We start from the raw sequence: 25,208 nt of genomic DNA on the forward strand, positions 1-25,208 counted from the left end.
AGCAAAACACCACGCCACAGCACCAAAGAACATGGAGAGAAAACAAACCGGAGAGGGACTCACACCCAGTGCAATCAAGATCGCCTTAATGAACCCCCATGTTCCAGATCTTTGTTTCCCAGACTTGGGAATTGGCTGACTGGACGCAGATCATAGATCAGTGAAGTCCCTACTAAGCTAGTGACTTTAATATCCATGATTATAATGCCGGTTTTATACAGTATCACTACTCTGTGTATGCTCGATTTGCTCTCAAGTTTACTCCTTATATACAGTACAGCTTTGCTAGCATAATATCTTGTTCACTCGTTTATCCTCATGATATGAAAACCATACTACTGTTATTACTACTATATGATCATACTATGCAGCAACGCAACAACCCACTAGTTTTGTTTAAAGCGAAAATGTATAACCAGTTATGTTTCAGACTATACATACACTCACGCCATTACTAAGCATTTATACACATCTAGGAATGCATCTATGGCGTATAGATAAGCCTGTAACAAAAAATATAAAAATGCGCATGTAGCGCTGCCACTGTTTATTAACTCGATGATTTGTACATATACGCTGTTGTGGCGTTCGTCAATATTTCTGTAACCACCTGCGCAACAAAAATAAAGAATTAAAAAAAAAAAAAAAAACTACGGCACGATTTAGAAGGAAGTTGTTTTTCTAACAGTAGTCGTGTGTCATTGGGGAAGAAGTTGATATATAAGTGTGCCATCAAAAAGAGGGGTCTGCTTCTCTATTGCCTGTTAAATGCTAATCCAGGCCATAAGTGAAGTATTTGCTGGAAGGGACCCAGGGAAGGATTGAACAGAGACGTACAAAACGTACCACCGCTGTGACCATTTTTGACCATTGAAGTTGAAATGTTGTGGGTGACTCTCGTGTTCCTTTAACTCTCAAAAGCCAAACATTCATCTGAATGAAGTGGTCAGGGTGCAGCGGTCGTTTTAGTTTTGATCCTGCAATGTAAAACAGAGCAGTTTTGAAGAAATCGCAATCTTTACATTGCACGGTTAAATCTGTGTTACTGACAGCCACTATAGGCGCTTCCTCCTCTAGACCAAGTAAAACTCGGCAGAATTTGATTGGAGGAGCACGGCGTCTGGCTGCCCATGCGTACCTCCAATCTATTGATTTTCATAAAGACCTTAGCAGGCATGCCGACGTATTTGAACGAGGTGCTGGAGGCAGCAGCAGAGTAGTCCTGCAATGTTTACATTATTTACATTTTCAACCTTAAAGACCAGTGGGCAGAAGGGAACGTTTAGTCTGAAAATCCGTTATTTTGGAGACTATAGGTTCCCTTTAAGGGCAGATTGCATTTGAGGTACATATACAAAGAGCTGTATTGAAAGCCAGAAGTCGTGCACTCCAGTTCTCGCACTGTCCCTTACATTTTCATCAGTCACTTCCAGTACGTTATTTTAGAATCCCACCATGAGGTCTTACTGGGGGTTTGTTGCTGTGTCTTTCTTTTAACAGTTTAAAGAATTTAAGGAAGTCCCTGTTACCTTTTGTCTCACTCCTCATTATCATGTTTGGATTGTAAACTCAATCACTCTTCAATCTTCACTAAATGTGTGTTTTTTAAAAGCTAGATCTATGGGCTTACATTTCCCTTTTGAACCAGTTTTTCCGATTATAACATGTACAGTGTGCTGTAGTGGTTTTGGTGTTTGTAGCGTTCCTGTAAAAATAATAATAATCACTCTTTATGTTTACAGTGTTGTGTTTAATCACTGCCCAGAAATGGTAGCATTACTCCTAGGTTCATAAATTCATGGGATGTTAAAACCAGCTCCAGATCCATGCTTCTCCCTCTCTACAGCCCAAATCCCTCTGTGTCTCTTTCTATCGTAATGTCCCACTTTTTGTAAAACCTCCATGTTTTGGTTTGTCTGAGTGTGACAGAACTTCACAGAAATACAAATGACAGTAATGCATCTCCAAACTCCATAAATGTGTTTTAAAAATGGGCCTGTAGAAGATATGATGGTCACATTCTAAATTGTAAGATTTGTGTAATTGAAAGTGTAAGCCATGAAATTCCCAAATATGTTCCAGAATAACTGCACCCCTGGCAAAACTTTAAATCACACACTCTGAAATATAAATATCCCACTTTGCCCCTTTAAATGGTGGAAGCCTCAATAAGAATTGAAAGCATAATAGATCTTCATTGAAATACAATGAAATCAGGAGAGAATTGAGAAAAGGAAAATGATTATTTTTCGAAAATACTCACAAAACATATTACCGTAGCTGACTAAAATAAATACAGGAAAACAATATATCACATGTGTAATAGAATTTTACATGTTTAATAACATTCCTGCCAAATAGGAGTCCCAAGTGCTTGTTATTTGTTTCATAGTAATATAAATGCAGAGACGACATCAATCAATTTGATGTCTCTTGGGAGGTTGCTCATCTTTTTCGTTTAGTGGTTCATCACCTCTCTTCATCCTTTTACAACCAAAATTCTCTGGATCCTGAACTGTAATAAATGTCCCTCCACACTTCAGGTAATGTCTGTCCACCACAATGAAGGGGCTCTGTGCATTGCCCCATATGATGTAACCAAAATGTAGTTCTTGTGTTCCCCAGGGCCTGACACACCACCACCAGTGCCTTTTGCATTTTTCCACTTCTTGATGGAAGTTGTGGTAAACTGAAATATAGACCTCACTTAATTCTTTTCATGTGCTTGTGAAACTTTGGCCTGTAAGACTCATGCTCATGTTGACCTGTGTGGAAGATCAGTCATTCATCTTGTGTAGTAGTGTCTCCACCAGGTATTTTCTTTGTCTGAATTTTAGTAGTGGCTCACTCAGGTGGATGGAGCTAGAAACATCAGATTTTTGTAGTGACATTGGCCAGCACTGAGTGTCATTATCTTGCTCCACTTCACCGTTGTCCCATCCAAACTTTAGTCCATTAAGTTCCACCTTCGACATTCGTCTCATGATACGTTGCCCATAACTTCCATTCAGTTGTTCGTCACCTCTTTTACTTTTACAGATAAAATTATCTCGCTCCTGTACTTTAACAAATATTCCTCCACCATTCAGGTAATGTCTGATAAACCATGATTCACTAGTTGAAAGGGCTTTGTTAATTGCCCGTCTAATGTAATCAAAATATAGTTCTTGTGTCCTGTAGGCCCATTCCATCTGCCACTAGTGCCTTTTGCATTTTTCACCTCTTGATGGAAGTTGTGGTAAACTGAAATATTGGCACCGGTTAGTTTGTTAATTCTGTCCATGTACATGTGAAACTTTGGCCCATGAGACTTACGCTCATCTTGATCTGTGAGTTGGAGCAGTGCGTGTAGTTTCTCCACAAGGTCTTTTTGTGGTCTAGATTTTAGTAGTGTCTCCACAAGGTCTTTTCGTGGTGTAGATTTTAGTAGTGGATCACTCAGGTGGATTGAGCAAGAATAGTCAGCTTTCCTGTTGCGCTCAGTCTCATCCTCTTATTCCACTTCATCTGTGTCCCATCCAGCAAGCCCCAGAAAAACATAACGTTAAACTGTGAAAATAAAGCCTTGACGTCTGGATTGGGATCAATAAATTTCTATCTTGGGTCAGCCACCGCTCTTGCGTTAGGTTTATCCATTCTGCTTGTTGTTTTATCGGTAATGTTATCCCCTTGAGCAAGAGCTGGCTGGTCAGTTTTGCTTTCTAACTCGATATTAAGCAATGAATCTCTGTCCGTCTTTGTGTCGCCAGTACAGCGACACTATTGAGCAGAAGTTAACTTTGCAGGAATGTCATACAGCAATACAAGGTTGAACAAGCGACAAGTAACATCCCATGCAGTGTGAGGCCATGGAGAGTTGGTCCGTTTCTTTTTCCCTCAATAAACTTTATTTAAAGCCAGGCAGTTTACAGAAGCATGAAACAGAAGCAGTATATGCTTGGTATTTTTTTCTTCTTTTCTTTTAAAAAGGTGTGCTAATTCCTTATTTGATTAGAACATTCAAAGGAAAATGAAAAAGTAACGGAACTGGAATTTTAGTAAAGCTAATACGTAATCCTAGAAGATATATATATATATATATATATATATATATATATATATATATATATATACACACAATCTAGAAAGATTACATGTTTTATTAAACAAAGCAGAGCAGGCATTCACCAGGAATGGTCTTCTGTACAGCATGGTCTTCCATCTTTTTGTGGGTTTCACTACATATAACTTCCTGACCTCTTGGGATCCTTTTGTCTTAATTACTGGCCACGAACAAATGGTATCTTTATATATAGTGTCTCACATGCAGGGCTCAACAAACATTTCCACTCTCCCTCTAGCAACTGGCTAGTGGAAATGTTGTTCTAGTGAGTGAGCCATGACCCCCTACACACACCACTGCATTTAATAAGTATCAAATTATAATACCAGTAACTGCATAACTAATATCGCTGGTCATCCGCGATCACAGTGAAGTTGGTAACCTACTGATCTCCTAACTTGTCTGTGATTGGTTATCTATTGTATCTATACTTTACATTTGACAGATCTGGATAAAACATAATTTCCATTTTATTTATTTTCTGACTATATTATGCTTTGCTATTATGCCTTTGGCATATCAGTAAATATAGAGTCTGCAGACAGTTACATCCTGCCCCCCAGTGTGCACCCACAATGCCAGGAATTGTATAATTAATTAGCCATTCTAGAATAGGGTGACTGTGTATGTTGCTTCCCTGTTCATTCCCAGAAGTCCCTTTGCAAGAGGAGGTTTGCTGTGGCTAGTAAATCTGTGGACAGGCTAGCGCAGGTCTCGAAATTTTAAGCCCAGTCATACACATAGGAAAGTCTTGTCCCTATGGAATATGTATTATTATTATTTTATTATACCACTTTGACATCTTATTAAATCCTGTTATCATATCATATCACTTTGACTTTTGAAACCGGATTCTGGCACCATAACCATTTTTCAGTTATCATTTTCATCATGTAAAGTATTACAAATGCAGAAAGAAAAGTCCTGCGCTCAACTCCCATCACTACTGGGCGGCTGCAATGACTACAGTACACATCAGCCTCAAATTATAGTAAAAACCAAAGAAAAACTAGTTACCTGCGCTCTCTCCTTTATCCCTATGTATTTTTAAAACAAATGGAGGTCTTTTAGTTCCCTCCAATGGCCATGAGAGGATGAGCCCACCTGCCAACATCAGGGCAGACCCCCCTAGGTGGGTCCTAACTCTAACCATTCACCTTGCTTCCTTGAGCCTCTGTCAAAAATCTCTAATGAGACAGAAAGTCATTGCAGCTGCCCAGTAGTGATGGGAGTTGAGCGCAGGACTTTTCTTTCTGCATTTGTATCCATTTTTTGTATTACTCAGCCTTGTTACAATGCAGCCGCCCATCCCATGTGTTCCCTATTAAGGGTTAATAATGTATAGGGGTGTATATAAAAAATACCCCTTTCTGTCTCATTAGAGATTTTTGCCAGAGGCTCAAGGAAGCAGCAAGGTGAATGGTTAGAGTTAGGACCCACCTAGGGGGGTCTGCCTTGATGTTGGCAGGTGGGCTCATCCTCTCATGGCCATTGGAGGTAACTAAAAGACCTCAATTTGTTTTAAAATACATAGGGATAAAGGAGAGAGCGCAGGTAACTAGTTTTTCTTTGCTTTTTATCATGTAAAGTATTGTCAGTGATTTAGTATCAAATACTTTTGGCTGTTTGATAAAGGAAAAATGGCTCATCTAAGGTGTTAATAAATCTTACCCCGAGTCACTGTGGAAGCATGATGTGACTGTATAATAGATGTTATAGGGCCTTTTGACGTTTTTAATTTTTGGAGGGGAGGGGGGGGAAATAGTTGCATAACATTGACAAGAGATTCTGTAGGAGCTGAAAAAGTTTGTTCCTCCATATTATCCAGCCTGACTAGTAGTATACATTATTTCTTCCTGTACCTATAGATACATGCATATCATTTGACAGCAATTGATAGTGTGCTATCTGGGTCAGTAAGAATCGTTTGCCCTCCGGTCAGGAAACTGCCAGCCAGGCTCTGCTAATGAGTTCTTAGATTTGCGCCACTGACTGTGCATAATTTTTACATTTCCCACAATCATTCTGCTGCTCAGAGAAATTATGTTTGCATTTAATTGCATTATCAGACGCCCTAAAAACCATGACTCTTGGAGAGCTGACATTTGTTTGTTGCAACGGAGCGACTTCATGTTTAACTGAGAGATGGGAGAGCCAGCGATGTAGAAATCCAGTCTATGATTTTTACTGATCGGCAGGAACACAAAATTCTAAATTAAGCCCTAAAATAATTAATGTTTATTTCCGTTAGAATCCATGCAACAACATACAATAAAAGAAGAAAATTGGTCCCGAATAATGCTAGTGGAAATGGAGATAGGAAAACCGCTCTTGACAAAGACCTCGGCTGGGGTCGAAACGTTGCTGTGTTTCCTCCAATAAATCTTGCTATTTGAAGATTCAGTGCCTGGACCATCCTTTAGGATGTGGTCTATCCTACCAAGATGAAAAAAAGACACGTCATTTTGTTTTTCTAATTTAAAGGAAAACTATAGGGGCCAGGAACACAAACCTGTATTCCTGACCCTATAGTGTTAAAATCACTATTTAGGTGGCTTGCCCCCCTTTGCCCTTTTGTTAAAGGTAATAAAACTTACCTTATTTCCAGCGCCACTCAGGTGTGGCGACACTGGCCCCGCCTCCAATCTGCCTTCTTGCTGACATCAGAATTTATGATTTTAGCCAATCCAATGCTTTCCCATTGGCTGAAATCGACAAGGAGGCAGGACAGGGGCGGGCCAAAAGCCGTCTTGGCCAATCAGCACCTCCTCATAGATATGCCTTGAATCAATGCATCTCTATGAGGAAAGTTCAGGGTCTCCATGCAGAGCGTGGAGACGCTGAACTGCAGTGTTGCACACTCTACAGTACTGGCCCTGGAAGCACCTCCAGTAGTTATCTGAGGAGTGGCCACTGGAGGTGTCCCTAAGGGGCAATGTAAAGGCAGTGTTTACATGAAAATGCCTGCAGGGAATGATGATACTCACCAGAACAACTACATTAAGCAGTAGTTGTTCTGGTGACTATAGTTTCCCTTTAATCACTGTCTTTTTTATTTTCCCATAGCATTAGGAATGCAAACCTGTATTACTAATGCTAGTGTGCTCGCCTATGTGTTCTGGGCCCCTCCAAAAGTAAGAAAAGAAAAAATTGTACTTGCCTTTATTCCCCCAGTGTGCACGTATTGCCGAAGCCACCCCACATTTGCTGGCTGAGATCATCATTACGATGATCTCATTTAATCCAATGCTGTCCCATATAGAAGTATTGTGGGGCTAGTGTGCATGCGCGGCAATGACTGTGCTAGGACCAGTCTGCATCTTCTCATAGAGATGCATTGTTATATGCCCCAGAACCAATACATTATGATGCTTATGATGCTTGGTGTGTCTCTATGAGACTTTATAGTCCATTATGAAAGAGAGGGGTACATATAAATGGGAGACCGCTACAAAGCTTTTATTGAAAGTAGCATTAACAATCAGAGAGGCACCAAATGCCAACCAGTAAGCACTTTAAATGAGCTATTGATCATTCAGGCTTAAATGCTTTCTGTGTTTGTTACTAAGATGGGAACTGTCAGGAATTCAAAATTTTATTCCAAAATAACCAAATAGGAAAATAATCTCTTAAAGGAACACTCTGGTGCCCAAATACAAAAAAGAAATCACAGTTTAGTACAATGTCAATGAAAACATGCATTTAATTATGATTTTTTTTTAATTGGGAGTATATCTAAATACAGTTTGCAAAAACTGCAATTCTCTTTTCTGCAGCCTTTGCATGCCCTCCCCTTCTAACCTCACCCAGACTTTCTATGACTATCTAATCACAGATTTCCAAATGCAGGTCTTTGCAAGGCAGGTGCTCTAAGCAGTTGATGTCTCCACTGAGCTAACCAAACCAGGAAGTAACCGGACCGGTTGTTTGACTGAAAGTCAGGGGGTGTAACCAGGTGATTTTATAAAAGTGGAAATTTCTATTGAATTCTGCACTTTTTGTAAAATGAAATGCATAGGACACACTTAGCACACATGAAGCACTTAAGCAAGCTAGTTTAGGGGTCTGGAGTGTCCCTTCAAGACAGCCATGGTTTGATTTTGCTTTTTTGTAAATTTCTGTTTATTGTTAGAAATATTTTTTTTTGTGTGTGTTTGTTTTGAAGTTTTGTCATGTACTAAAACAAGAAAGGCAAACTTGAAGCCAAGTGGAACACGCAGGTACCTATTTCAAAAAGTAATTGTTATAAAGCAGCTGGGTAAACAGACCCTCAGATAGGTAAATGGAGACACGTAGGTCTCTGCTACATTGCTGATACCCAAGGTTATTTTGACAGATCATTGGTGGACTCCTATATGGTTGTAATATGTTATTAACCATAGAGGTACCCTGGCCGCTGTCTGGGGTGTCCAGTGTCGTCAGGTCGAGGGCAGTGTCTGTGATATTGTATTCTGTCATTCTCGGCATCAGGTCCCGGGGTGGTTGCTGTTGTGTCAGAGTCCGCGAGCTGTCTCCTTATGTGGTATGGTGCCCCCATCCCTGCTACAATCCAGTCAGATATCTACAGTGAAGGTGGAGCCAAAGGTTCCATTGGTTACTTTAGTGTCCTCACCTTTCCCCCCCCCCGTCATGATGTCTCAGGCGGGAGGGGAGATGTCAGTTCTGCGGGGTGCGTGTCTCCTAGGTCCAGAATATGCGTAGTGTACAGTGTGGGAGTACGGGGTAATTCGTCCGCAGTCCGTTGCGGCCTTGACTGTAAGACAGCCGTGTTTTTCGTTTGAATTGAGGACAGTTCCCACATGGGTAACCCTATCAGTGTGAAGCACATGCACACATATGTTTTGTTTTTTTCTATGTGAAACTGTTTGGATATAGTTTAACAAATAGCATGCACTCCTAGCACTCAGATACATCACTTTTTCTCTAATTTGGTCCCTGTCTATTTTCAGATTTTGTAGCTATAGAAGGTGTGATCACTGGGTGCCAGGGGTAGCCCTGTTCTTTAAACTCCTCGCAAATGGTTTGACCAAAAAAGTCACATGGCTCCCACATAACCACCACTCTGTGAACCCTTTTTAAGTGTCTCACTCACATTTGGGGCTAGGTATTTTGTTTCATTGACCTGTCCCCTCATTTCAGTTTGCCTGGTGGGGAAGGATAGCAGTAGGTAAACATGAACTCCTCTCTCTCGCATCCACTGTGTTCCTCTTGCTTGTGTCTGAGAGTACAAAACTGTGGGAAGAGACCGTGTAATGTTTTATTGATACCTGCCACTTCCGTAATAAGATGGTGCCTGTTCCTATAAGGGAATTGCAACAATGACCAATGGGAAATGGCAGGATGCCAGCACAGATGCCACAAATGTCACATTTTGCTTAAAATTGGGTTCTACGTGACAAAGTATTTTTTTCCTTTAGAATATAATGGAAGTGAAAATAAAATTTTAAAAAATCATTGCGTTATTCATAAAAGTACCTTCCTTTGTAAAGAACTCACAAGTAACTGTGCCACTTTAACCTTACTATGTAAGTACAGGGTTTTGAGGACGTGTGTGTGTGTGTGTGTTCGCTCTCTGATCTAGATTGGAATGGAAGAAGCAAAGCATGTGATTTTTTTTTTTTTTTTTTATATTCTTTATTTTTGTACTGCCCAGGTAACAAACAAGCTTGCTTTGCCCCAACAGCAGAAGCAAGATCGATAAAACATATATTATATTCTGAACTGTGTGGCAATGGAGATGTCAGCACAATTTTTAGGTATATAATGAAGTGAGAACACGATAAACATATGTCATTAAACAATAATGAAATAACAGGTTGAGATGTAAGTACGCTAACTGACAGCATGGGAGTGATTAGCCAAGGTGTGTATCCAGGATGTACATGCATGTTAAGGTACAAGACATGAATGATAGCATAAACGAGAGTAGCATATAGTTATGAGTAAAATTCACTCAAGGAACCACTGGCAAAGAGTGTTGGGAGTAGCAGTAGTTCGGGCATGACGCTGGGCACCTCTCAAGCTCCAGATCGGTTTTCTGGATGGTATCTTCAAACCATGGGCTCACAGAGTCCCAGTCCTTCTCCGAAGGGGTGAGACAGAGGGCCGTAATGGTGGAAAGCCCCAACTTGCAGCCGGTCCTCTGCCCGCGTGATTGATGCTGTGGGGTCTTTCCCCCTGCGGCCCCTGGTCTAGGTGGGCGGACAGCAGAAGGTACTTGTGTTTTGTTAGGAGGAAGGCCTGAGGTTGGCCCCGTCGCCACCTGTTCCACGCTGCTCCTGTTGGTTGTTTGAGGCATAGGCGTCACTTGGGCTTGATGTGCAGCTAGCGAAGCCCAGACATGGGTAAAATGTGCATCCAATCACTTCATGAAGTGCTTGACATGGTCAGGGCACTCCCTACCCGGCTGCAGGTGCTGGGTATTATGACCAGAAAGCGTAGCCATCATCTTGTTGAAGCAAACTCCCTACCGAATTGGGATAGGCATTGTACCAATAAATCAGGCTGGTATGTATTAGTGTCCAGTGGGGACCAGGATAACCCCCACCTATCCAGAGGAGGGGGAAACAGGGCTAAAAGATGATCCTGCAGGAGCACTGCTTCACATCGAATGGGGCAGCGGCCGCCTCATCCGTCCGGCATAGGCCTCACAGAAACCTCTGATAAATGTGCTCAACACGATCAATTAAAATGATATGAGGCACTCCGGTCGGCTCCTGGAGCAGGAATGTCTAGATTGGGGCTTTTTGGTAAGCTAGGAATCAATTATTTCACTAAATGTGAAGATCTGGCTTGGAGCTCACACAATGTGCATCCAGCCACCATGAAGAGCAGGCCCTGCCCCCAAACATGTGATGATTGTATAAGAGTCATTCAGCTCTTGTAGTTTGGGAATGAGCAATATGAGCTTTTTGGTGCTATAAAGGATAGTAACACAATTTTGCCAGTTTAGGTTTGGGGGATATACGCTGTTTAGAGTAGTCACATGGCTGTTCCAGTATGTTTGACTATAAGAAGTGTATACTGTTTGGGGTCTCTGTAGGATAGCCACATATCTTGTTTTTTATTGGAATGGAAAGTAGGGTTTATCTGGAATTCCCCGTTTTACGTGTCAGAATGTAACCTGTTGTTTTAAACCTGTTCCAGGACACTGAGAAAGGATCCAGAGGAGAGGCCCAGTGCAAGTGAAATTCTGACCATGCCGTACATTGTGGATCGGGCAAAGGTAAGGGGCTGCCAGGGCTGCACAGCAAATTGAAATTCATGATTTCCAAAAGGAAAATTTCTGACTTCGGTATATGGGAACATGCCAATAGTTGGTTGGGCTCTTTCCTACTGATATTTTTCCTTCTCCTCTTCAGAAATCTATTTTGTTCTATTCCTTTCTACTTTATTGATCTCTTCAATTTCCACTCTTCTCCTTTCTTCTCTTCCAGTCTTTTCCATTCATCTTTTCCAGTCTTTCCCTTCTCTTCTTCCAGTCTTTTCTCTTTTCCATTCTTCTCTTCTGATCTATTTATTTTTTTTCCCTGCGATGCTCTCTTCACTTTTCTATCCTGGATTCTTGCCCTGCATTTTTCCTTCTTTCTCCTTAGTATTACCTTTCTCTGTTTATACAACTTCAATGGACATTTTCTCATATTTAACACATACTAGACATGTGCACCAGTGAACTAAATAAAAATATAATTCGTCAATCCCGAATTTCATCTGTAAACCATTAGTTTTTTACCGAAATTCGTTAAAAAATTATTAGTTTCCGTCGTTTATGACAAAAAACAGCACTGCGCATGCGCAAAAAAAGCTACCAGCTCCCACCTTGTAATAAATAACCATCCCCAGCCCCTCCCTGCATTAAAAACTATGGGGGGTCACTATGACCACCATATTGATAAAAGGGAGGTTAAATCCTCCAGCATGCCCCTACTCGCGGCATGCGGCAAGTACGGACATGTTGCTTAAACAGCGAGCAGCCAGTGGCATACCAGGCATCACATACCGGACACAGAGCCTCCACTACGGTTCTGATAGAGGCTAAGAGATCACACAGGGGCACAAACGCCAACTTATAACGCAACAAAAGACGAAACTAAACCACCACTTTAGGCCCCCTCCCCAAACAGAGGACTGTGACACCCAACTACTCACAAGCACATATCACAAACCGTGCACTCGACTTATTTAACCAAACCCAGATCCCCTCATGGGTACCAATAACATGGGCACACTCACCTAGCTTAGAAAAAAAGAAAAGTGCATATTCACTTCTACTGGGTTATCCCCGACTACACACATAAACACTATTTCCATCTCCTTCTACTATAGAACAGAGGGACATTACCAATATGCTTGTTGTCTATCCTTAGTTCTGACCTATATACAATGTACTGACCAATTATAATCTGTGTTATTGAACCTGCCTCTTAACAACTTGTATATGCTGTTGTGGCATCACAAGTTTGCTTGTTCCTATCAAAATGCACTTGAAAATAAAGAATTTCAAAAAGAAAATAACGTGTATATTTTATGTTATAAGCTGTGAAATTTAAGGAAGAGGAAGGCTTGCTCATTGCAAGTTACTTAAGTGGATTTAATAGAGCCTTTAGAAAGAAGGCCCAGATGGTAAAACCGTTCTTAACTCTATTTACTTAGACTTTTATCATTCTCTTAATAAAAACATATGTGGTCCACCTTACGTCAGGTTGTATATACTGATGCTGCTATTTGCCCTCCAGGTATGGCCATCTACAAACATTTATTGCCTTGGCCTTTGTTTTGCTCATCCGAAATGTGCTTTTAGTAATTAAAAGAAAATTCTGTTTAAAAGTGCCGGTATGTATCTGCTGGAGTTTATTGCTCTTGGCAATCTTTGCTTTGCTTCTATCTCTTATTTCCACCATATCACGATTCGATGGGAACATAGAAAAGCACCAGAGAGGCAGATAAAGTGGAGGATTGCAAACTCTGCAGGTGGGCCGATGCTGTAAATAATCCAAGACTTCTCACATTGTCCGACAAAGCACAGCACTTCCCTACCGCTGACACTGTGACAGTGCCTGGTTTGAACAGAGGGGACATCACACTTGCACAAATAATAAAACAGAATTCTGTTGTACACAAAATCACTGGCCTTCTCTTCAAAATATCTGAAGAGTTACTTAGTATTAATGTTATTCTTATTATCATTAGTTCATAAGGAAAAGGCGTATTCCACAGTAATGTTCAGGTGGGGAGTGATAAAGCTCAAACAACTAAGACCAAAAGCTTGACACAGTTTGGTAAGAGTACAAAGGGCTTTAGTGTTACAGCAGCCAATCCTTGAATAAGAAAAAAATATTAAAACTTTTGTTCAGAATTTATTTTAAACTTAAAGGAAAAGTGTACTTGTACAAAGGAAAAGTGTGTTATTCCCCCCCCCCCCCCCCTCGCTAAACCTACTTACATGCCAAAATCAAAGCACGAAGTATAAGGTTTTGTTTTAAAACTAATCTTTTCAGTCTTCGTTCTAAATTCTATGAAAAAGTGAAGCATAGCTGTAATTGAATTGGTTCTATCCAATAGATGTTAATGGAAGATCTGCTATTCTGTGGCCACAGTTAGGTTATTCTCTTGTAACAGAATGCATCTCTTGGTGAGGAGAATGCGTCCCTTGGTGAGGAGAATGCGTCCCTTGGTGAAGAGAATGCGTCCCTTGGTGAGGAGAATGTGTCCCTTGGTGAGGAGAATGCGTCCCTTGGTGAGGAGAAGGCATCCCTTGGCGAGGAGAAGGCATCCCTTGGCGAGGAGAAGGCATCCCTTGGCGAGGAGAAGGCATCCCTTGGCGAGGAGAAGGCATCCCTTGGCGAGGAGAAGGCATCCCTTGGCGAGGAGAAGGCATCCCTTGGCGAGGAGAAGGCATCCCTTGGCGAGGAGAAGGCACCCCTTGGAGAGGGGAAGGCATCCTTTGGTGATGGGAAGGCATCCTTTGGTGATGGGAAGGCATCCTTTGGTGATGGGAAGGCATCCTTTGGTGATGGGAAGGCATTCTTTGGTGAGGGGAATGCATCCCTTGGTGAGGGGAATGCATCCCTTGGTTAGGAGAAGGCATCCTTTGGCAATGGGAATGCATCCCTTGGCGAGGGGAATGCATCCCTTGGTTAGGAGTTACTAACTAAGTTACTGAAGCAGAGCAGCAGACTCTAACTAGCACTATGTATTATGTAATCTGTTTTACCTGCATTCTTATGGCCTGCTAGTAGAGACAAGAGCTGACATTCTTTGAACTGTAAATATGGAAAAGGAACCACACTCAATTCACTTAAGACAGGGTGCTTAGCTGAACCAAGGGCCAGCACAAGCCCAGAAGATAATAAATAGTGGTATTAGAAAAAGGGTCCAGGCACTCCAATGTCTACAGGCACCTTTATTGGAACATGTGGAACAAGTGCCCTTATTTTGGTGAGGTGGTGAACCCACGAATAAATTCACCTTCTATATCCTGGAGTGCCTCCTGTGTTTTTCTTCTTTGATACTAGATTGGTGGATTCAGTGCTGTCCATCCTACACACAGAGCGCCCCCTTGGTGGAAGACCGGAGCATATGTGCAGGACCTGAGTGCAGGGTATTCTGTTTTTGTTGGACCTTTTTCTAATACTGGTATTCATTGAACTGTGACACTCTATTTACAGTGAGAGAAAATCCGCTAGTGATATTACGCACCATGCAAAAGATAATCTGCAGTAAACAAAAGTGTCATGCAATCCCCTTACACATAAACAGACAGGCAGATTTGTAAAACATTCACTGCCTGTGGTGGATTTACCAAAGTTTTGGTGGGACTACTACACCAATAATAATATATATTGGGGTTTTACCAACTCAAAAACAGAAATGCAAACATAGTGTTACAAGGTCAAGTACCTTACGATTTATTGTACGTGCGAGTCCACAAGTTCACACAAAAAGGTATTCCCATCTAAAGGCCTGACTTTCTTTTGGTTTTATGTATCTGCTCCCCCATGCCCAGAGTTGCACTCACATTTCTTAAGTAGCTGAATGCTTCTCAAACTAGATGGCTCTAGAGGGATCACTTCCTTGTGTGGTTGACTCCGATAACCCATATTTTTCCAATGCCCCTTTCTCAATGAAAGAGTAGATAAAACCAAAGTCAACTAAAGTAACACAGAAGCTATTAAAATAAATAACTTAAAGGAACATATGTGAGAACGTACATGAATTCAGAGATCCATTAACTCTATATCTCTGATCCCATCCCATAGCGCCTTACATGGTATCCTGTATTACATTGTGAAGTGTGAACACATGCTTCATTGTGTGCGACAGTAGGCGTGTAATGTGTGTCATTTCCACACCAGTCAGTACAACAATCCAACAAATCGGGCCACCAAAACGTTATTACACAGTATCCTACTGTACGATTCTTGGAGTTTAGCTGTTCTGCGTTGCCATATTCCTTGTATTTTATATCCTGTTTTTTTTTTTTGTTTTTTTGTTTTTAATGGCTGGCTGTATTTTTTTGAATGTTGAACTTCTGCTGTCTGCAGTGAATCTCTGCTGCCTGTCCTTTTGAACTGTTGGCTCAAGTTTGACCTAATCCGTTGATACCCCATGCTGCTACTCTATGACTAGAAGGAGATCTCAATCAGTCCCCTTGGACAGTGTTTGTGCAAGCATGAAACTCTTGGATTCCAGTAACCAACTCTCGGACATCACATGATTCACTATCCAGCAATTTTGGTACTTGGCAGCAGTTGCTAAGCAACATCAGAGCTCGTCAAACCCTTTGATATAGATTGTCTGTGAACGGTGTTTGAAAAGCCCTAAAATCTACAGAGACCTAAGCATCAAAAATGAGGCAGAGCATTTGAGTTAGCAAATAGTTACCGTATCCGAATAAACATATCAGGGTATATTTAATAAAATCTTGCATGATCCTGGAAACTAGTGAAATTAAAGCTTTGATAGATAGAATTTAATTGGTTTAGTCAGCGTTTCTCCCTTATTCCCAATGGATCGGAATAGGCAATCCCTAGACCCCCACTTTTAGTCATTTGCATGTGTCCTTCCTTTTCTACAAGATGGAAATGGCCAAGGCAGGTACACTCCTGACAATTTTGAACTTAATGGACACTTTGACAGGTTCATATTAGCGCCTTCAACTGTTCAGTGAATTAGCCTAAATTAACATACTAATGGCTTATAAAGTGAGATCCCATCTGTCTCGAGTTAATCTATTCATAAGCTTTACAAATGTTTACTGCATGCCCTTAAACTACTTTGTTGGATGACTGATTGAAAACGCCAAGTCTTGAGACTCATTCTCTGTACGTTTAATGTCTGATTTTGTTTGTGACTGTTGAAATTCCCTTTCTTTTATTAGAACAACCCAGCCCTGTTAGCCTATCCGCTTTTACACAACACAGAATGAATTGGTGTATCACAAATAGCTGTTCTACATTTTTGGATTAATTTCCTCAGTTTGACACCTCTTCTTCTATTATATATCTTAATTAATAATGATATTATTATTATTGGAATCATAGCTTGGTCGATAACCCCTGCCACGATCTCTGGTTGCAGGTTCTCTCTGCCTGGTTGGAGGACGTTATGGGTCAGGACGGACAGGGCTCTGTGAGCGATGACGCCTGCAGAATTGCGGCTGCCGTGTAAGTAACCTTCCGGGGTCTGATTTACTATGTAAAGAGAGAGATACTTCATAAACATTACTGAGCATTTTCAGGTAACTTCATGGCTGAAAAGTGAAGTATTACAGTTACACTAATGTGTCTCATTGTTTGCTGTACTTAACATTTTGCTTTGAGTATTGTTGCATGATGGACTCTGATATGCTCATACACAATAACAGAATTTAATTATGGCTGTATGATTGAATCTCCATGTTTGTGCTACATTTTGAAGTAGGGCACCTTGACATACAAAAAGAGACATAACAGAGCTGTTTTTGTAGGTGCCTATCTTTTATACATATTGATGGGGCAGCACTTGAAAAATGTTTCACTTTATTATGTAGAATTCCAATTCTGCTAGTAGGAATTTAAGTGAATAATCATTTGGTATCTCCCATTCCACTGGCTGTATGGGGTGATCATTAGGTATCTCCCATCCCACTGGCTGTATGGGGTGATCATTTGGTATCTCCCATCCCACTGGCTGTATGGGGTGATCATTTGGTATCTCCAATCCCACTGGCTGTATGGGGTGATCATTAGGTATCTCCCATCCCACTGGCTGTATGGGGTGATCATTTGGTATCTCCCATCCCACTGGCTGTATGGGGTGATCATTAGGTATCTCCCATCCCACTGGCTGTATGGGGTGATCATTAGGTATCTCCCATCCCACTGGCTGTATGGGGTGATCATTAGGTATCTCCCATCCCACTGGCTGTATGGGGTGATCATTTGGTATCTCCCATCCCACTGGCTGTATGGGGTGATCATTAGGTATCTCCCATCCCACTGGCTGTATGGGGTGATCATTAGGTATCTCCCATCCCACTGGCTGTATGGGGTGATCATTTGGTATCTCCCATCCCACTGGCTGTATGGGGTGATCATTAGGTATCTCCCATCCCACTGGCTGTATGGGGTGATCATTAGGTATCTCCTATCCCACTGGCTGTATGGGGTGATCATTTGGTATCTCCTATCCCACTGGCTGTATGGGGTGATCATTAGGTATCTCCCATCCCACTGGCTGTATGGGGTGATCATTAGGTATCTCCCATCCCACTGGCTATATGGGGTGATCATTAGGTATCTCCCATCCCACTGGCTGTATGGGGTGATCATTGGGTATCTCCTTCCCACTGGCTGTATGGGGTGATCGTTTGGTATCTCCTTCCCACTGGCTGTATGGGGTGATCGTTTGGTATCTCCTTCCCACTGGCTGTATGGGGTGATCATTAGGTATCTCCCATCCCACTGGCTGTATGGGGTGATCATTTGGTATCTCCCATCCCACTGGCTGTATGGGGTGATCATTTGGTATCTCCCATCCCACTGGCTGTATGGGGTGATCATTTGGTATCTCCCATCCCACTGGCTGTATGGGGTGATCATTTGGTATCTCCCATCCCACTGGCTGTATGGGGTGATCATTTGGTATCTCCAATCCCACTGGCTGTATGGGGTGATCATTTGGTATCTCCTTCCCACTGTCTGTATGGGGTGATCATTTGGTATATCCCAACTGAGAGCTTTAATTAAAGGAAAAAAAAGTGTAAATGTTAATGGAGGGATGCAGACAAAAGCGGTGAATCTGCTGCCTGCACGGGAGAAGCACGACACCCATCACTTTTTTGCGCATAATTGATATTAGGCAGTCTGTAACACATTCTGGGCTGTATAGGCCATATGTGTCAGGAGTGTAACCATCTCCCGGCACAACCGTGCATATTTCTCTATGTGTATGTATGTGTAGAGTTTCAAGCTAAAACAAGGCGCATACAGATTCCTACCACCATGACTACTTCTTCAAGCACAATTATCATGGAAGCTGGAGTAACCCTTTAAGAATTAAGAAACTTATATAATACCAGTTTGATATATAAGTACCAGTTTGCAAAGCATTGCTTGTAATGTCTGGTCCAAAACAAATCCTGCAGCAATACTTGGTATGGCCCTTAATATAACGTGCTTATAACTAGCGGTAGTCATTAGAGAGCATGGAGTTATAAATGTTGCAAACTCTAAAGGACTTACAGACTCTACTTTGTTTTGAAAAATCCATCCCACCTCTGGTGCAGTGTACTAATGAAAGCAGAGAGTAAAGGGGAATTTGATGTTTTAATGTAGAAAGGAACTGCAGACCTCATCTGTCATCTTACCAGATGCAGGCTTAGGTTACACAAAATGTAAAGTATGTATAGGAAGAATGACGAGATTTATAAAGTTGTTGTGATCAGAAATGTGCTGCATTGTTCTACAATGAGGACAATCACCATGGAAACAAATGGAATCAGTAGGTAATTACCATTTGGATTTTCCTAAACGTTGTTTACCATCGTTGCACCACTTTTCAGGTGTCAACACTCTTTCTCCCCAAAGTGTTTGCGGTATCATATTCTAGTTTTGTATGATATTGTTGTGTGTGCTTGTGAATGGGCTGACCTTGACTCATTTACCAAGTAGGTGGACAGATGATATGTGTAGGGGGCCATGTCATTACTCTTCTCGGTCCAAGGTGACACAGACTCTGCTGAAGACTGATACATGGGTCTAAATCCATCTTATGAATACAGTAATGTGACTAGCAGCCTTTGGCTAATGATGAGAAGCACAGCTGTGATAAGTATTAATTATTTCTTCTGCGAGTATTAGGATTTCAGGCAGAATGCCATTTATCAAAATAATAATTAACTTACTATCTTTCGAATATTAAAGTGCTCCATAATTAGCCTGTTGTTGGATAGTGGCAAAATATTAGTGGTTCTCTGATCTGTTCATGAAGCGAGATAAGACGCTATGTCTATCTTTGATCTCTGCCAGGACGAAAAGATGCCAAGTCTTGTTTAGGTATGTGCCAGTGAGATGGCACGGGTGTCCACTGATATCGAAATTTATCATGGATAAGATCATCCAAGAGATAACCAGAGGCTCCTATAAAATGTTCGCATGCTCGGGAGAACCGATAATAAAACCACAGACTGACTTCGTGGTGGCTCAATATCATCTCTTCTGTCAAAAGGATTTCTATTGTTTGCGTTGGGTATTTATCCTTCCTTTTGTCTTGATTTTCAGAATTTTCCCCCTCTGTTGAGATTTGTTTAATTTGAATCCCTTTCCTCTCTAACTTTTGCATCTGTGCTTTCTAAATTAATTCTTCACATAGCATTTGTCTTTGATCAATCATTTTGTTCTGATTTACAAAAATGTTTCCCTTTACCTATGACACAACGCACAGTTACAAACAACTATTGATTGACAGTGGACCTATCACCAAAAAAATTGTATTGCGTTGATTGATAATGTTACACAGTTGCATAGTAATCTAGGCTGAAAATAAACTCAAGTGGGGATTATACCACTGCACACCCTTCACACCAGAGCTGGCCACAGCTCTTTTAAATGTGAGTTCTCTACCTCCTTCTATAATTCTGGGATCCCCCTCACCCCTCTCCCCCAAATAAAAAAAATCTGGGCCTCTAAAAAAAAAAAAAAAAAAAAAAAATCTATAAATCTACAGAATTTGCTAAGATAGCCTTTTTGTGTAGAGGAATCCACATCTTTTTTTTTTTACCACAATTCCACAACTATTCTTGCTGTAGAACCCTTTTCTTTGATGTAAACAAAACCACTTGTTTTTTCCCCAGTCTCAATGGGTGACCTCTTGTATGTTGTATGTTTCTGCTAAAAAAAAACAAAAAAACAGGTTAGCACAAAGGGGTTTGTACTGACCCTGTTTTTACATGTGTAGTGCTATCATATTCTAAAGAAAGCAATTTTTTCATCCTCCTTATTTAAAGCACCCTTTATCTTGTTTTCATTATTTCTACGTATTTTGACAATTGGAAATGAATATCATTAGTAAATAATAAACCCAGTAATATAAATTACGTTAGGAGATGAATATTATTGTGCAATAAAATCCAAGAAACATGACAGATCTTCTTTAAAACCCCTAATCACTGCAGAGTCTGCACAGATGATGTGGAACTAATGACCGCATTCTGCTTGCTATAAAATGCCGTTTGTAGAGTTGGAGCAACAGAAATATTAAACAGACTAGTTCCATAACCTTTACACAAATACTTGAACTCCTTTTTCGAAGTTCCTTATAAAGGGAAACAATAATAATTCATTCTAATTCTCATGCTAAGATCCAATCGTAGGGCACTTGAATTGCGAGGATACAGCTCTATGTTATATTGTCTGTATTTGGCAACTTAACATGTTCTTATTGTAAACCAGTTACCAGGGAACACATATCACCTACCTTGTTTGGTGGCTGTCACCCTTGCTGCCCTGTTGTGTATTTGTACCCCATCTCATCTAGACTGTGCGCTTGGTTGAGCAGGGCCCTCATATACCTATTGTTCCTGTGTCACTGTGTAATTCTCATTTATTGTAAATTTCCCCCTTTCATAATATTGTAAAGCGCTGCGGAATTAGTTGGCGCTATATAAATACCGATAATAATAATAATGTGTGCCACCAATGGCAATCAGAGGCTTTGTAACCGTGTTTTCGGTTTAGCAAGCTTTGTCCTAGTGCAAGGGTGCCAAAAAAACCATCCACAGATGTTTTAAAACTACAGCTTCCATGATGCTTTGTCACTCTAAAAGCATGCAAAGCTTCATGGGAGTTGTAGTTCTACCACGTTTAGGGAAATCTACCTTCTGATCACCCCTGTCCTAGTGTATTTGTAAAGGTTCCGGAGATTGAGAACTTGTGACTTGGTCTTCCAGAATGATAGGAGTTACAGAAGCCTACAGAGGGGCTTGCTGGCTATACTCTTACTCAGAGACTATGAGCATCTGTGATAATCTACCTCCAGCTCCAAATGGGTTAACAAGTAGTAGACAAAGGGTTATTCACCAAGACATTGGCAGAAGTATGTGTGTGCAGATAAAGGGTTAATGCTATAGACATCGTGAAACTGAAACTGAAACTGGAGAGTAGGACTTTAAGGGTTAATCAATTCCTTAATGAATTCTGAAGGGGCTCAGTTTGAAGAAAATAGACAACTGCAAACCACAAAGAGTTAACATTATGCATGAAGTGTGCATGTTACAAAGGTGTGTTTTATTTATTGATTGTTGGGACTGACATGGTTAATTTTGTGCTCCTTTTTTTCCCCCTGTTTAAAATACAATCCCCACCGCATGCTTCCAAGACTAGCATGCCCCCGCAGACCGGCACACTTGAGCGTTTCTGGGGAGCCACAGTTAGCCAAACCTTGTTGCAGAGTACTGGAGCCGGGCAGATATTTCACAAGTGCTCACAGACATCCAGGTGTGTGACTCTCTGCCCGCTGGAGACCAGAATACTTTGCAAGGTAGATTTCTAATTGGGAGAGCTATGCAAAGGAATTGCGGGAGTCCCCCTTCTAGACCTGACCCATCTAGTATACTCATAGGCCATTTGCTCAGTATAGCCCACACATCCTGGCACCATGTGTCAATACATCCCCAGCACTCTGATTCGCCCACTGTGTCACTGCAGTCTACCATCAGATCCTCAAACCGTTTTTGTTGTCTGTCCCTCCTTGTGCCTGTGTTTGGTTATAAGGTTGGTACAGATATGTATCCCTGCATCCAGAGGCTGCCTGGTGTTTGTGTGATATCACTGAGGAAGCTCGGGGTACAAGGTGTGTAGTAGTAGTACCAGGTTGCTGTAATAGTTCCTGGTGGCACGGAGACGAGACAGACAGAGTAGCAGGTTTGGGTCTGGATCCATAGTCTGGGACCTGGGATCCGGTTTCATTACGTGACTGATAGTCCCTATATTCTTTTTATTTTTTATTATAAATAATTATTCTGTGAGTGGATGTGTTTTGTGAGGTCAGCTTGTGTCTGTATTTAGGATATTTTTAGGGCATTTTTTCATTTTTTTATTACTTCTTAAAGATGTATTTGCTTAACAGTGAATTGTAGTGAGTTTGCTAAAAAGGCAGAATTCAGACTAAATTAGCCAGCTGTAACTAGTAACTAACTCAGCTATTTAGGCCTACGCTTTTCAATTCACTGCTTAATATACAAACCTTTTGATTTTTAGATAAATATGAAATTAGTCACGATATAAGGTCCTTATCACATCAAATCTGGTTTCATTCTAGGATAAATTCCAAAGTTTAACAAGCAGCCACAAGCAATTATGGAAGAAAAAGCCAAACATGTTTTGAACATAAGACAGATAATGATAGGAGTGCAGATATCTTGTTAAAATGAACCTGTGCATTATTAATAACTAAACGGTAATACTATGTTCTTAATGTGAAGGATTTTTTAATGGGGATTTTCTATGGGTTTTTTATTTTTTTTTAGTAGTTTTAAGAAAACACCTTCTTACGCAGATTGTGTTAAAAAATAAACAGGGTCACTGGCTCAGAGATCTTATTAGAACAATTAGTCTCATTGTGTGAACAGAATTTAAGACTCATTGTGACTGATTGATTTACTACTGAGAGATCTGATGCTGATTCCTTTGTGAACGAAAATAAAAGATTTGTCCTTTTGATGGAAAAAGACAGTTTACCCCAATGCATTACATGACTTGTCACCCCATGTTGGTCCTGACCTCTGGAGGAGTATTTCGTTCTGCGTTCTATCGCCATGGGAAGAGAGTGCCAGACTCTGAATGGGCACAAATGGGAAGTCGATAGAAAATGGATCAGTCCCATCTCCTCCTGCGCTGCTAATTGATTCCTTTCGAGCAGCCCCAAGGGCCCAGAGACCATTCAACAGAGACTCAACCCGGCTTCCGGACTCCACAGCAAACCACAGCATCAATAAATGATCAGCTGACAGCGTCTGTGCATTAACACTTTCACTGGCCACCGCGCAGTGCAAAGGGGTGAAAGCGTTTCTCCATCTCCCCTTGTAGGCTATACACCTTGCTTAGAAGGAACACAGCAATTGCTTGGTCAGGTTGACATGATTTCTTTATTAGAATAAGCACATTGGATTGCGTGTCACTGTCTAGTAGCTATTAGAATGCAGTCATGGTTACGTTTTGCATTCTCAGACACATTGTGATCAATATGTATTTTTGCGTATATCGGCAGTGGATTTCAGCAGATAAGGTTACCTATCTGTTCTGATAAAAGTTATCTAGACTGGCAAGACTCTAGGCAGCCAATTACAGATGGAATACCTGTACGGAAGATCTGTCATTGGTTGAATGCTGTGTTAGAAATAAAACCGCAGATCTGCACATAGACATGTTACTTCTGTTTAAAGGCAACGTTGTGCATGAATTTTGTGAGCTTCTAGTAGATATTTACTGCATTTTGTACTAAGGCAGCAGCTCCAACGCAGTGCTCCAGCCTCACCAGTAGTCCAGGTTTTTTTTTTTTTATTTGGCCTATAATGTAATTCCCTAGTATATGTCCAACAGCTGACGATTCGGTGAATTTAGTCTTGTAAGTGTCCGTTAAACTAAGATGGATAGTTTGGCTCATGCTCTCTTATAAAAATAATAAAAAGGGGAGACTTTTAATTCATAGTATTGATTCCAATTGAAATCCTTCTAATTTCCCCTGAGGCCTATATGCCAATGAGAGCATGATATATATCTAGTGCTGTTTTTAGAGACCTTGGTCTATAGCTCTCAAAGACCAGAATTTCTTAAATGATTAACACCCATATATTTAATTTGTCCTGAATATTGTTTGGCAATTCCCAGGAGACAGGGGGCCATGGCCTCTGAAAATGCTATGGCTGATGTGTACATTTCTGGGTATATTTTATATAGATATCTTGGAATGTACCTCTCTGCTGGATTTTACAAAGTGTAGGTTGCACAAAGTCATTCTATAACTATATCATTTCCACTTGTGCTACTGTTTAGACTCATGGTTCATGGACAGAAAAGGCTTCTATTTTTTACATGTTGGTTCAGTGAGACTATCCTCCACTCAAGATACCAGTGGACTACATTTCCCATGTTGCCAGCCTTTAGGTGCCCTCATTAAAAGGAGGGTTATGAATATGTTTTCACATACTGGCACCATATCCATATGTCACATGACTATAGGCAATACATAATCTGACCCGGATAAAATATGAAGATATTTCAACCAATTATAGGCACGTGTTTTGGTATTTCATCGGAAATTCTATTCTAGATCAAATAGTACAATAGCACTACCTCGATTGTAAATTGTCACACCAATTTTGAAAGTTATTTATCTCCGGTGTGCCGGGCAACACACCACTCCAGCTATAAGAGTCGGACGTTCCTGCTAACATCTTCTGTTGGCTGTCTTGAGCAATGTCCTGCAGTACAAATGAGTGCCAGGCAAAAGAGCTGATCACTTCCAGCCAATAAGCGAAGTCTTGCATGGCTGGGCTTAGCTCACACAAAGAACTTCTCTCTTCCCGAAAGCTTTAGTGGAGGCAGGGAGTGGTACCCGGCAGACCAAG

The 25,208-nt window shown here is 41.0% G+C and overlaps 1 protein-coding gene across 1 annotated transcript in view; it reads left to right on the forward strand.

Moving 5' to 3' along the window:
• Window positions 1–25,208, forward strand: part of LOC134578355 (serine/threonine-protein kinase Nek11-like) — a 214,265-nt gene that overhangs the window by 149,238 nt on the left and 39,819 nt on the right. Inside the window, exons 8-9 of the mRNA XM_063437344.1 lie at window positions 11,249–11,327; window positions 16,682–16,767. Coding sequence (XP_063293414.1) covers window positions 11,249–11,327; window positions 16,682–16,767 — 165 coding nt within the window. The remainder of the gene's footprint in view (window positions 1–11,248; window positions 11,328–16,681; window positions 16,768–25,208) is intronic.

The sequence above is a fragment of the Pelobates fuscus genome, chromosome 12 (genome assembly GCF_036172605.1).
Source record: "Pelobates fuscus isolate aPelFus1 chromosome 12, aPelFus1.pri, whole genome shotgun sequence".
Lineage (NCBI taxonomy): Eukaryota > Metazoa > Chordata > Amphibia > Anura > Pelobatidae > Pelobates > Pelobates fuscus.